The sequence below is a fragment of the Peromyscus californicus genome, unplaced genomic scaffold (assembly GCF_007827085.1).
Source record: "Peromyscus californicus insignis strain IS unplaced genomic scaffold, ASM782708v3 Scaffold_21__1_contigs__length_65335640, whole genome shotgun sequence".
In the NCBI taxonomy this organism is placed as follows: domain Eukaryota; kingdom Metazoa; phylum Chordata; class Mammalia; order Rodentia; family Cricetidae; genus Peromyscus; species Peromyscus californicus.
Window position 1 is genome coordinate 61,944,463 of NW_026294514.1, and position 15,136 is coordinate 61,959,598.

General features: G+C 43.1%; 1 protein-coding gene across 1 annotated transcript in view; it reads right to left on the reverse strand.

The window, feature by feature from the left end:
* Positions 1–1,179: 1,179 nt before the first annotated feature.
* Positions 1,180–15,136, reverse strand: part of Gigyf2 (GRB10 interacting GYF protein 2) — a 48,915-nt gene continuing 34,958 nt past the window's right edge. The window contains exons 16-21 of the mRNA XM_052749334.1: positions 12,895–13,110; positions 12,575–12,780; positions 11,330–11,484; positions 9,691–9,896; positions 5,727–5,874; positions 1,180–3,004 (exon numbers count right to left, since the gene is read on the reverse strand). Coding sequence (XP_052605294.1) covers positions 2,937–3,004; positions 5,727–5,874; positions 9,691–9,896; positions 11,330–11,484; positions 12,575–12,780; positions 12,895–13,110 — 999 coding nt within the window. The 3' untranslated portion in view covers positions 1,180–2,936. The remainder of the gene's footprint in view (positions 3,005–5,726; positions 5,875–9,690; positions 9,897–11,329; positions 11,485–12,574; positions 12,781–12,894; positions 13,111–15,136) is intronic.

Genomic DNA, 15,136 nt, shown 5'->3' on the forward strand with positions numbered 1-15,136 from the left:
CTCATTAAGCCTTCATAAAGCAAACAGCCCCAACTGACATCTGAACAGTCATGAGACTACATATGGTCCCTTTCCTAACTCAGAATGAGGTACCTGCTACAAGACAATTTGTTGACATTTTTCTATAGAGCAACAGTGACCAGAACAGGAGCTACCTTGGGAACAGTCTCTATCAAACTGGTTTTCTTTAAACATAAACACACACAAAAAACAAAACATTATCCAAAACACATACTGTTGGTTCTCAGTACCCAAAGACTCTGCTCTGTCAGGTTAAACCCACCGAGGATGGAACATATTCAGGGGAAATCACACCAGTATTGGACGTAATAGATACTTTTCATAATACTTTTCAAGTCATTGTTTTCTTACATAACATTTAAATGAACTGAGGCATTTCAAGTCATCTAGAGATGATTTTAAAGTATACTGGAAGATGTATGTAGGTTATATGCAAATAGTGTACCTCTTTGAATTCTAGAGTTAAGATTTTGGTATATGCAAGGGTTCTGACCAAATCCTCTGAATTACCAAAGGACTTTAAAACCTAGTGAGGGGCTGGCTGTGTCACCCAGTGGTAGACTGTAAGCTCAACATACACCATACCCAGAGTTCCAACCCCAGCACTTCCTTGACTGCCCAACCAACCCCCAAAACCCTTGAAGGAATAAAGAAGGAAATAATTTTATAGAAGGTGGTGAGTGGTGATTGTAAGAGTGAGCAAAGAGAGTATGAAAAAGCATAATCAAAAGATGAAAAATGTCTCCAGAAAAATGGTATTCTCCACTAACTGGGGAGCAAACGGAAGGAAAAAAAAAGCTTTGTTCTCCTAACATGTCCACTCTACTCCCACTTTGTTTTTAGGATTATTTTTATCTTGCTGGAACAAAAAGCAGAGTCCGATTTAGAAGAGGTGGGCAAGTTCAAGGAAGGACATGTTGTGGGTCTGTGGTTCAAAGGCAGTGTGCAGTCCACAGCTCAGCACAAAGGAAGACTCACCACATTCCTCTGGCCCTCTACCTTCCCAAACACAGACCCAGTCAGCACTCCAGCCCTGGGGGAGGGCCCCAGCGCCTTCTCACTGCCAGCGGCGGCGGTGGCGGTATTACAGCTGGTCTATGCTGCCAAGAGCGAGAGTGGCAGGCTAAGCTCAGCCTCAAGGGAGGTGAGTACGAGACAGAGCACAACCACATTTTATTTAAGTTCTTTTTTATTTTCCTCCACACTGGCAAAAGTTCCGAGGGAGCTTAAAGTTTTGTAAACATTTTAACTATCCCTCTTCCCCACCCCCCTCTTTTGAATTTACAAAGCAAAGGAGAATAGGAGCCTCACTTTTTAATGGTCCCCCATCTCCTTATGCTATTTGATCCAAAAACTATTTACAAGTTTGTAGCAGTCTCTGTATAGTTATTATACATGTTTAGGAGGGAGAGGCAAGAAGGGATAGGGAGAATGGTGATCCAAAATAATAAAAATAGAAAGCAAATACAACCCTCCAAAACCAAATTGCTCTCAGGGCAACTCCAGCCTTCTCCGGGCACCGATGAAGAAAGGGAAGGGACTTCACCTACAGCTGCCTGGCACAGCACCTCGTGCACAGGCACAGCAGGCCCACAGCTCCCATGAGGTATGCCTGACCATCCCAGGTGATGTTCTACATGCGTCTGGGGGAGGCCATCAGTTCTAAATAGAGCTTGAGTACATTTCTACTTGATGTGAATGGGTAGGAGCAGGCCTCTTCCTCCCCGTTCTTGCCCATGCCCTCCATCCCACTGCATCCTCCTGCATAGTGGTTTCCACGGATGAAGGTCTTAAAGATGGTCAGATTTTGTATGTTCTCTTTTCAGAAAAGGCAAACAACTTGCCATCCCAGAATCTTTACAAAAAACCTTTCAAGGCCACGGCTAAACACACACACACACACACACACACACACACACACACACACACAGTGCTCTGAGGAACAGATGAAATTCCCAGCTTTTATCAGAAGCAAAAGTTTATCCCTATCCGAGTTGAAGTTACACAAATTCATACATATGGTAAAGATGCCTCTTAAACGAGACAAATTTTCACAGAAGGGCCCAAAACAAACTGGTCCTAGTCCTTTGAAGTAAAAATATTTATGGGGAAAAATCAGTTTTTATATGAAAGGAAAATTACAAGTCCCTGTCCCAGGCCATAGGGTTTCCTTTGTCCAGTAAGGTTGGAGTATGTCAGGGGAGAACTCAGCTTGCTTGGAAAGTCACTAGCTAATGAAGAAAACATGAATCCTTTCTCCAGAAAGATATCCAGAAAGAATAAGTGAAGGATGTGCAACATCACACAGCCAGTCTACAATCCACCCGCTCAGGGCCTCTGATGCAGTCCCCAAGTTAGCAATGGCCATGTAACCTCTAGACAGGGTTCCGCCTGGCTCTGGCTATAGTGGAGTCACCGTCCAGGGGAGCATTTGTTGCTAGCCAATGTCAATTAACCATTAACTCTCTTCATGACTGCGCCAGTTTAGACCCTTTGCCTGTACTGGGGAGGAGGGGGGGAGAGAAAGAACAAAACAAACAAAAACAGTGACCAGAGAAAGGAGCCTGCTCTTGGCAGATTCCAACACACTTTCAGGAGACAGTAGATGAAATCAACGCACAGTCAATGTGTGCTGCCAATATCAGCCCTGCTGGTGAGCAATCCCAACTGCCACCCCCAAGACAAAGGGTCTGGTCCACTTAGGGACAGTCTGAGATGCTCACCAACAGTGGTTTAAAATAATCTTGGACACGAAAGGCTAGAAAAAAAAAGCCTGAGATGATTGGTTCTGTGATTTGTTGCAGAGTGACAGAGAGCAAATGGTGAATGCATGTTGTGTCCAACGAGGAGAATCCATGGTCATTAGGCAGGAGGGAAGGCTGGCACAGCGGCAGGTACTCAGCATCAGTACATCATCAGTAGTCATCCAGAGTCTCAATCTCACCCATGTTGAGTCGCTCTGATGACGCATTGACGGAAAACCCTACAAGGAAAAGGAGGTTTATGAGTGATTGCTCTGTCAAGTGGCTCACCATCGAGCAGCTGGCTGGGATTCAAGTCTCCTCTGCTTAAGACTGACACTGAACTGGGCACTGAAGAAAGACAAGAAAGAAAGGTAAGCAAGTAGAAAGAGGTCTCTGATCAGACTGGAACAGAATCCGCTTAGGAGAAGCATCACTGACAGTATTCACAAACCCTGTGACGCTGGAAGACCTAATGCTACTGGTCCCACGAAGGATCTTTTCCAATAGAATCCACAATCACAAGCTGATAAAAACTGTAGTGAACAGGCCTCTTGGGAGTGAGCGACTCCCAGAAAGCGTCCCAGTTCCTCTGCCCTAGATGAATCCTCAACTGTTTCAGCTGCTGTTTGAAAACCAAAAGCAAACAGACGACGCCCTCCGCTCCAACAAGGTTATTGGTGCTGGGTGGGTTTTCACACCTCCAGTTTTGTACTTCAGTATTCAAATTTTCAAATAAATACACATTTGAAATGCTCCAAAAACAAACATGAATGCCTGACATAATAAAATAGCTTAATTAACAGACTCAAAAATAAGATTTGAAAAAATAAGACTATTTATTAACTAAGAAGGCTACGGGACAGTGGCTGTCTGACAAGGCTGAGCACAGGGAGAAGCAAGGACACCAAATCCATCCAAAGTCCCAACCAGCAACTGCACCCACAACCCACCTGGCAAGGCCTTTTCCCCCTGGAAATACTGAAAGGCTTAGTGTTCACGTCTTTGAGGTAAAGGTTTGATTTGGTAAGTGTAAAAACCTAAAGACCAACAGTCTATGAAGTGAGTTGTTAACTCTATTCTGAAGCAGGTTTGTCTGATTTCATGTCAAGAACAAACGAAATGAGATAGAAACAATGAGCTCCATGCAACAGAAGAAGAAATTTAATTTTAAAATCAACTAATTTCAATCAAGACAGGAAAAGAAACCTGTGGAGAAATGAAGCTTATGTTATAATGTCCTGATTACCAGGGGAGGCTTTTTAGAAGACATGGTCTAACTTAACCGATTTAAAAGCTCAGTCAGGTATAAACTCAGACTCCCAACTTCACAGAAACAACAGCTTACGGGTGCCATGAACAGAAAGGGGGATTTACCCCCCCTGCTGCTCCACAGACCACTTTCTACTAGGTCTAGAATTCTCCCTCGCATGGCCTCTTTAGGATGGTGACACACTCTGTAGGAAAGGGAAGCCTGGCAGGGAGAACACTGCAGGTGTATTTTATCACCCCCAATGGTTTACACAGGCCACTTGGAAACAACCCTTCAAATCAGTACGACCAGAGTAAAGGACACTGGGAAGTGAAATGAGTCTGTGGCTCCCTCTGTTGGTTTGTTTCAGAATTAAAGTTCCCCTTCAATCTGCTCCTTCAATGGATTCTATTTTTCCAGTGCATGCATGGGAAAATTTTCTCAATCTGTAACTTTACAGGGAATATATACATTGAAAAGTAATCCATGAAAATGAATAAACATAGGAATTCCCAGGAAGAGGCTTAAGTAGGCAGTGATTCTCACATGAAAAGCTTGCTCATCCAAGTGAGTCCCCTCAGCACTTCACTGAGAGGTTCCTTGTCCTTCAGTGCTGGTCTTCCTTCCATCAGGACAATGGAGCCTTTAAGATCTAAGAGGACCTACCTATCTCCCATGCCCGTACTGAGGGATGAGTAAGTCCCTGTCTTCTGGGGTCTATGGCAGAAGACCAAAAGCATGCTGTAGAGGACAAACATGCACAGCTGGGCCACATCTGTAGAGCAATCTCTCATCCTATAAGCTAAATCCCAAGGGTTTCTTAGCCAGAGCTACAGTTAGAAACCTGTTCACCTATTTCTGTCAGAATTTTACACTTTTCAACCCATGTTTGATATTAACACCCTAAAGAAGAACTCTATGACAGCCAAGTATATTAACTTCATATTCAAAAATAGAAAATAACTTCATTTTCATCACTACTTGTGGGGTTGTTAGGCCAATTTAAGAAACACAGCAACTTATATTCATTATTTATGAACTACCAATCCCCACCCTTCCCACTAGTCTTTTAAAGCCCTAATTTTAGGAGTCTGCTTTTCTAGGAAGCTGCTTTGTAAGGACAACAGCCCTCAGTAGCAGAGAAGGAGGTGTCCACAGAAGCGCGGAGGAGACCCGGGGCCCCAGCTCACTGGCCAGGAGACCCGGGGCCCCAGCTCACTGGCCAGGAGAACCGGGGCCCCAGCTCACTGGCCAGGAGAACCGGGGCCCCAGCTCACTGGCCAGGAGACCCGGGGCCCCAGCTCACTGGCCAGGAGAACCGGGGCCCCAGCTCACTGGCCAGGAGAACCGGGTGTCCCAGCAGTGCAGTCACCTAGTACCCGGAAGTGGATGCAACAAACAAGCGCTGCTGCTTCCGGTACAAACCAGCCACAGCACCTCTCAACCAGCACTCCTGTCATCACAATCGTTAGCTTATGAGATGCTCAGCAATGCTTTCACGTCTGAAGGACTGTAACACTCTTGGTTCGCTTGTTCCAGCACAGGAGGCACATCTCCTGTACCTACATGCCCAGGAAATAGTTACTGGCTACTTCTCTTAAGGCCAGTAAGTAAAAAGAATCTTTACCTGAAAGACTGTAGTGGTGTGTCTGGCTACTGGCATCCCCCAAACCTTCCTCCCACCCAGGCTGAGACTCTAGGCCTATTCTCACCTAATAAACTGGGATCTGCTCGAACCATCTTCTGCTTTTTCTTCTTTTTGCCACTTTGAACAGCCTCAAAACTGGATTGTTGGTTGTTGCTTTGATTGGTCTGAAATACCGAATGGAGTGTACTATGGTTCATGCCCCAAACAGAGTCCTGTGACACAAGAAACAAACAGCACAATTACAATTACACAGTACATATGGATGTGGACTGCTCTAAGAGAATGGCTGGCTTGCCTTTGCCTTATCAAGTGTGAGTCTGTAAACAAAAATCCTGGTGAGATAGCTCACAGGGCAAAAATGCTTGCCACAAAAGTCTGATGGCCTGAGTTCACCCCGGAACCTGGTGGAAGGAGAGAACCAATTCTCAAAGCACCTCTTACTTCCACCTGTCCATCACGGTACATATGCATGTGTGTGTGTTTGTGTGTGTGCGCGCAAACAAACAAAGCCAGGCTGGAGAGACGGCTCAGCAGTTAAGAGTGCACACTGTTCCTGTAAAGGACCTGGGACTGATTCCTGTCAGCAATGTCAGACAGCTTACAACTGCTTGTAACTCCAACTCCAGGGGTATCTCATGCTTTGACCTGCATTCATGTGCACATACTCACTGACACACAGAAATCCATAATTTAAAGTTATTTTAAAAATAAATCTTAAGAAAAAAAAAAGCCCAAACCAATACTGGCAATACAGAAACTGAGAGACAGCCATACTTCAACATTTCATTTCAACACTCCACTTGATGCCTGATATCTCTACAAAGTCCCTCCAGGAACCCCAGGCTTTCACTCAGGCTATACCAGAATGGCTGGCCTAAGTTTTCTAGCAGATACAGTGTCTGTGTCAGCCATTGAGAAATGCAATACACAGCATCTGACCTCAACAGGTCTCAACACTATGACAATACATGCACCTGACTGACTCACAGCACAAAGTATCTTTGTTCTCTAGTATACAGGTCAGAGGACAAGGTAAGAACCAGCTGGCAGTGTACCACTAAAGGCTAAAGTCATGCACGTTATTCATACTAGCAATCCCAGAAGGGATTTGTTACCAAAATGTTGCCTCTATACTTGCTGAGAGCTGCTGGTTGCATGGCTTTTCCAAAGGCTGTGGGAGTATACAGCAGGTGACAACTAGTATTAAACAGGTCAACCCACCAGACAAATAACTCTCTGATGGAGAGCCCCACATGGCAAAGCCGTGGCGTCACTGACTGTAAATGACTGGTTGCTTCCGTCTGTAGTTTTTCTCATGTGCCACTACACTTCTTTCCTAAAAACTGCTATGGGTATTTCCCTACTGCTAGTGTGTTTATCTCAGGTATATATTCCATCTATTGGGCACACTTGTAGCTATGGATGGTCAGGAAGATGATTTCTGCTTAAACTGTATAATTTTGATGAATAGAAATAATACTAGGATATTTTTCATAACTGACATAGTAAAGTAACAGTATTCTCAGTCACAAAGACAGCTAATTTTAGACTTCAGAACAAATTCAAACAGACTAGCTGACCCTGCAGAGAATACACAAGGACAAGTTCCCAGGTGTTTATTGCTGAATAAAGGTCAGACTTGATCAACTTTGGTAGACATAACCCCCTGCAGTAATTCTCTTTCTGCACGTACCCTTACAACTCAAGGTTCAGCTAACCAACTGTTACTGGACCAATTGTTAAGTCCTGGATTTCAATGCCACTTTCTGTCTGGGAACTTTGACCACTCAAGAACTACATGTTACTTTACTCACCACACCCATCAACACAGCCTCCCTAGCCTGAGAGAAACTGTGTGATTTATGTGTTATGAGAATGGGTTGGACTCTGAAAATGTAACATATAATTGTCTATACAGTTTGGCTGCTGAGGTGCGTGTGTGCGTGTATACACACACATGCGGTGAAAGAAGGATGAAGCTGAATGCAGAGCTGAGAGATGTATGTTGAAGGAGAAATGAGAAAGAAGTGTAAAAAGATGTAGCTGAATGGAGGAAAAACTGTAGAGAGATGCAGAGAATGTAACTGTATGGAGAATGTGTGGAGATTTGTCATCGTGTGGAGACAAGGAAAATGAAGCTGTATAAAAGAGAGATACACTGTATATAGAGATATATGACTGCAGACAGAGACGTATGTAAAGAGAGATATATAGCTGTATGTAAAGAATGCAACTATGTGGAGACAGATTTTCAGAGATGATTTTTTAAAATGAAGTAAAGGAGAAACTTACCATCAGAGTGTTTCCTTACTTACCCTTCAGATAGATAAGAATTTTTCCTAAGCCTTTGCTACTCTGAGGCATTCTTTTGGCTACCCTGGTTGCAGTTCTGGGAGCTGGCCTCCCAGGCTGCGTTACATACTTCTGCCGACTGGTTAGAATATAAAACAGTACACTAATCCTTTGTTCTTACTGTTGCCTTTACTAGAGAAACTTACTTCAGAAGCCAGTTCAAAGATCAGGTGGTAGCCCTGAGGGTGGAGTACAGAGAGCATTGTGGAAGAGCATGCCTAGGTCCACGGGCACATATGATAGGGGGCATTTCCTTGCTGTTTTAGCCCAGGAGACCACCCCACAGGGGCAGTGTTTCCCACACTACTTCACACTACATGCTCCTGCAATGCCCTGAGACATCTGCTCTACTGTGCTCTGGTATGGACACCTGCCATGCCTTCTTAATTTACCTCTGCTTTACAGAGTTAGATCTCAAATACTTTATGCTACAATGTATCTTCCACATCTCCAGAAGTGATCTATAACAGTTATCATCTCTAGTAGAATATGAGTATTTTTATGCCTCTTTATGAACACTGCCAACTTGTCTTTCAGAAAATGTTAACTATCAATCCTCAAAGACTCTATATTTGTAAATTTCAATGAATTGTTAAGTGTATTTTTGTTTTGTTTTGTTTTTTATGGTCATTCTGAGCACACATATGCTCAGAGAGGTAAAACCATCTTTAACAACCAAGGCATATGCTTTCAACTAAAGAGGGACAAGGGATCATCCACCTTCTTACTTTGGTTCACAGGTGTTAGTCAGGCAGGTGTTTTCTCTGGTTAGTCATCTCTGTGTTTTTTGAGAGTGAGTTCACTACTGCAGTGCTCAGGTGCCATCAGATGCTCCTGAGCACAGAAGACTGCACATCTTGGGGAGAAGATGTGCAGGTGAGTTCTGTACGAGTGACAAGGACAGCTGCACTGGAGAGGATCAATGTTAATCAATCAACATATAAAGAATGCCTCTAAACAAAATCTGAAGACAAAATTATTTACTCACTAGATGCTGTAAATGAGAGGCTCACAGAACTCAACATAGCCTCATCAGGAGAGGTGATGACTTTATCCTCAATTTCCTAGTCACTCAAACCTGGTTCTCAACCTGTAGGTCACAACCCCTTTGGGGGGGACTGTCAAACGACCCTTTCACTGGAGTTGCCGATCAGATATTTACATTACGATTCACAGCAGAAGCAAAATTACAGTTGTGAAGTAGTAACAAAAATAGTTTGATGGTTGGGGTGACCACGACCTGAGGAACTGTATTGAGGGCGGCAGCATACTGTCATAGACCAGAGCTGCACAAAGAGCAAATGACAACTCAATCTTCACACCCCCTTCAACGGCATGTGAAATACCTGTCATCAACAGCATGTGAAATATCCCATAGAGTAAAACTGTGGAATACAGGAGATGCCAAGTTTTAAAAACAGATTTTATGGGTCATGCTGGGATCTACAGTCTGAAGAAAACATATATATGAATCAGGAAAACAGACCAGGATACCTCGGACACTCTGTCTGGGACATTTACAGACAAGCACTTAGAAAAGATGAAGACCATACAACTTTTGAAAAGTTTTGGTCACGGATGCATAAAAATGAAATATTCCTTTTAATTTCTCTGGCTACTCAACATTTATAGGCCTTCCTATTCACATATACCGCACATACTGTGTCACTTTATACCTGCTGCTGCTGCTGCTGCTGCTGCTGCTGCTGCTGTTGCTGCTGCTGCTGCTGACGCTGTTGGTTGGCTTTCTGTTTGGCACGGCGCTCAAGGAACTGCTTGGCAAACTCCTTGGCCTCAGAGGTATCTCCTAAATAGGCCCTGATATAGTCGTGGACTTCATAAGGAGATTCCACTTCTTTCAAGAAAGAAACAAACGTGGGAACTGCAACACAAGAGGGAGAGGACCTAAGACAGTAACAATGAAATAAACACGCGCACAAAGAACAGACCTCAAGTTTCAGCATATCACACACTAACACAGGTGTCAACAGAAACGTGAAAGCTATGCAGCTTCTGTGGTAGACACTCGAATCTGCCGAACACAGACCAAAGAGGCTCATCACAGTGCTGAACTTATCCAAAACAGCAGTGTCAGACAGACACACCACATATGCCGAGCTTCACTGAAGTTACTTCTTTCCTTTAATTCAATTTATTAAGTGCTGTGATAGACACCAGCTACCATGACAGTTATTAAAGATACAGATATATCATCTGGAACTTGTAATTAACTAGGGTATTATGTGTTTTAGAGAGCATCAAGTGGAAAATGCAAATTGTGTGGTTTCAGGGGAGAAAAAAAAAAAGGCACAAACACCAGAGTTAGACAGGCATGGGTTTAAAATTCGATTCTGAAGCTTGCTGGCTGTGTGACCTTGATGAATTACTTAACCATTCTGAGCCTCTGTTTCCTAATTTATAAAATGGGGATAATACCACCTACCTTGTAAAGGCATCTTCAAAATTTACTGAAAAAAAAAAAAAAAAGAGTAACTGGGATAACACTGTGCTAGCCCAGCTAGTGCCCAGCACATGGTAGGTGCTTAATGGATGGCAGCCATGACTCCTATGACATCTACTTCCTCTGAAGGCCTTCCGACTCTTAGCTAACATTACAGTGCTGCAAAAGAGCCTGCCCAGTTCTTGACTGTGCAGGGTCAGACGGCTGGCGTTAGGCCAGCGATCACCCTGGTCTATAGCTAAGGCAATCCCTTCTACAGTCTGATCAGCAGTCGCTGTTGGCTATCAAGGGGGGGAAGGGGATTCACTTCCATCTAAGGAGCGAGCTCTCTGTAAATGGCTTGTTTACAACCATGCTTTTCTGAAATTGTGCTGAAACCTTTACTTCTGCACAGTCTCAGCCATTACAAAGCAGGTCTACTTACTCTATCACAATTTCCATCACCTCCCAAAGCAGAAAGGGAACAATGTCATTTGGCTTTGGTACTCTACTGGCCAGGCTAACCTTGCTCCTCACTATGACATTTAACTTTTTCTTAGACATGATAACGTAGCTGGGAAATGTTTTCCATAAAAAGGGTAATGAAAAACTATGATTTCCTTTGTCCTGTACATCATTAAGGCAGCCTGAGCTGGCATTTAATTTTTGGGACTGCTCATAATCTATTTGAGCATAGTTTTACAGGACTTTTTTCGTAAGTAATACTATGGGAGTCAAGTTTTTAATGGAAGGTGTGGGACTTGGCCCCCATAGATTTCATCTTCTATATTTTGGCTCACTGTTCCAACCTGCCAACCTCTTTGTAGGTCCTGCTCTGTCAATCCACATGCTGGGATTCCCTCCCCAATTCTTACCATCCAAGTTATTTGCCGTATTAAGGGCATGAAGCATCTGTTCACACCACTGGGTAAATCCATCTTGGGCTTTATTTACTCCCTGAAAGAGCTTCAGCAACTTTTCTTCTTCTTCTACTTTCTTATTCTGCCGGTTAGACACACCTACAGATTTACTAAAGCAAAACAATAGGGCGATATTATATTCCCAGAAACTGTTACTATGTGATTATACTACAATACCATAAATACTGTCTAGGCAACACCGGATAGCTGCCCAGTAAGCCAATTCTTAGTTCTATACAAGAAAAAAAAATTCAAGTATTTTGATGGACACTTCCTTAAAAACTAGTCTCAGCTAACACCCTAGTTTGTAGGACTTCTCTTGTGAGAAAATGATGAAATTCTTCCTACATGTTCTTAGGTAAGCTGTTCAATTTACTAAGCCTCAGTTTCCTCATATGCAAAATGGTGCCGACACTTCTTTGGATTAGAGTAAGGAATGAAGACAATCTCAGAAAGGCCTGGAGCAGAACAGTGCCTGGCAAAGAAGCTCAATAAGTGAATGTGTTTCCTTTCTTGAAGTCTTCAACCAGAAAGACTCTGACCACACTACCATTTATTAAGTACTTACTATATGCCAGGCACATATTTACCATTTCATGTGTACTTGTTTACTCCTTACAACTACACTCATGAAGTTATTATCTTCATTTTACCGATGAGGGAACTGAGGCCCAAAAGAGGTTCTCTGTGGCCAAGGTCACACAGCTACGAAGTGGTAGTGCTGGGATCTGAGTTCATGAATGTAACAACAAACCCATGCTCATTCAACAACACTGGCTACTGAGGAAAGAAAGATGAAGATGAAATAGAGCTAATTGGTTATATAGGAAGTTTAAGGCCATTACAGAAGGTCTTTTGGAATGCTCGTTCTAGTATACACATTGTTTAAAAATACAAATTAACAAAATACTCTAAGTTACCTAGAGAAAACATTGGAGAAACGTCAACAACAAAAATATTCTATTCTTATGATTATCAGGCAGTCACCATGGAGCAGGCAAAGGGTTAAGTGCTCAGCAGTAGGACAAGCCCAAGGAGTAATCAAGTATGCTTCACTAGGTAGAGAGCAATCGTCACAATTGTGACTCACATGCTTGGGCACAGATGAAACTATAAATAAACACTGTATCGAACATCCCTTCCACTGCCCTTACCTCCCGCCAATCAAGGTACACAGGTGTAATCATTACGAGCCCCTACCTGAGACTGGCGTTGTTTTTATTTTTATTTGTTGAATTTCTAGGTCCCACCTCTTTCACTGCATCATCCCAAAACCCCATGTTGGAGTTTTTAGTGTCTGCATTACTCCAGATACTACTGACTAGATCAGACGCCCACTGGTTAGGAGGACCTGTGTTTATAGAGCCCCATACAGAATTCCCAATGCTGGTGTGCAGGTTGGAATGCTGTTAAAAAGACAAAAAAGACTTTGGTTAACAACATTAAAAAGACAGTTTAAAAAGCTTGAAGAGATAAACAAAAAGCAGCGCCCATGACTGCATTCAGGAAAAGGAACTCACTGTGCTGTTCCGGGCTCTGTTTGTTTGCTGGTGCTGCTGTTGCTGCTGCTGTTGCTGCTGCTGCATCTGCCTGGCCTCTTCCTGCTGGATCTCCAGAAGAGACTTGGTGGTACCTGGAGGTTTGCTGACATTCCCCCAACCTGAGAGCTTCTGCTGCTGCTGCTGTTGCTGCTGCTGCTGGAGAGCTTTCATCAATTCCCTCTGCTGACGCCTTTGCTGTTGGATAAGGACAGCCAACTCAGGATTTGTTTTTCATTAGTTACAAGCACCAGGCCACTACAGGATATAATACACCACAGCTAAACAAAACCCAATGGGGTTAATTCTTTTGACTAAATTAAGATGGAAATTGTAAGTGGTACTGAGAGGGAAATCAAGAGACTAAACACAGAATTACTTCTTACAAATGATGAAGTCTTTTTGGTTAAGGACAGAAATGAAATAAATGTTTAGTTCCCAAAGTACCACCAAAATGAAAGGATCAACTTATTGAGGGTTTATTTGTGTGTGGCTCTGACATGGGGTTTCAGTATACAGAGCCCAATTAGGTCTAAAACTCAAGGCCTCCCTCCACAGCTTCCCAAGACAGAGACTGCAGGTGTTCACCACATGCTCAGCTACATACACTTCTTTAAAAGCATAAACCAGTAAAGGACAACAAAGGCAGAAATGACTTTTAAACACAGAAAGTAGGGCTAGGGAAGAGAGCTAAGTCAGTGAAGCGTTTGCTCTGCAAACCTGAGGACGCTGAGCTCAGTCCCTGAACCCCAGGTGAGAAAGCCAAGGCGGCAGACAGCCACCATCTCAGCACGGCGGAGGTGGAGAGTCCAGCGTACTTGGTAAGTTGCAGGCTGTGAGATACTCTATCTCCAAAAACAAAATAAAAACCAAAAAAGCAAACAAAGCACCTGATCTGATGGTGTCCTTTGATCTTTCCGTGCATATGTACACAAACAAAAATAAATATCTGGATATAAAGATTAATAATCTGGAAGGCAGATTATTAGTTACCAGAGTAGCACAACTGAAAAACTAAGTGAAGGAAGCTCAGGGACCGTAGGTGCTTACATGCATCTCAGGAAGGCTGGCTAAAGACAGAGGCACTTAGACCCTGAACTGCCTCCTTTGCCCTGTTCAGTTGAACAACTGTCTTTCATCCAAGCAGAAAACAAGTTTTCCACCTGGAAAGACCAACACAGATGAATAGACTGTTCTATAGTAAACTGATCAGCAGTGACTACTGAGTGAACACCAACAGGTAAGAGGCACGCTCCACAACAAAGCAGCCCGGAGAATAACGACTAGCACCAAAGGAGCACCTAGAGTAGAGCCTTTGATGAGCTTCTGAGACCCTTAACAAATAGCCCAGAATTGCTAAACATTTAGCATATGCTTCCGAGATAAAAGCCAGGCACCAAAATAAATACAGAAAATAAAAGAAATAAAAATTTAAAAAACACACAAGAAAAAATAGGGTTTCTTTGTATAGCCTTGCCTGTCCTGGAACTCACTCTATAGACCAGGCTGCCTCAAACTCAAGAGATCTGCCTGTCTCTGCCTCCAGAGTGCTAGAATTAAAGGTGTGTGACACCACTGCTCAGCTAGGAATTGTCTTCTAAAAATTTAATTAACACGTGTGAATATTTTTCCTGCATGTATGTAGCACCTGAAGGGGCCTAGATCCCCTGGAACTGGAGTTACAGGTGGTTGGGAGCTTCCATGTGGGGGCTGGGAACTGAACCTGGGGCCTCTACAAGAGCAGCAAGCGCTCTTAACTGTTGAGTATCTCTCTAGCTCTGAACTGTTTTTTGTTTAGTTTTGTTTTAAGCTATCAGCAAATAACATCCCTACAGCAGCAGTTCTCAACATGTAGGTCTCAACCGCCTTGAGGGTTGGTTGTTTGACACAAACAACCTTTCCACAGGGGTTGCATATCAGATAGCCTGCACATCAGGTATTTATTTACATCACGATCCATAACAGTAGCAAAACTATAGTTATAAAGTAGCAACAAAAATAATTTTATGGTTAGAGGATCACCACAACACGAGGAACTGTATTAAAGGGTCGAAACATTAGGAAGGTTGAGAACCACTGCCCTAGAGAGTTAATGGTGCAATCACTAAAATAAGAATAGAAGGCTATATACTACAAAACCCAAAGAACTCAGAAATTTAAAACAAGATAGTATAAGCTAAAGTTCAACAGAAGAACTAAAAGAGAAAACTGAGGAAACGTGTCC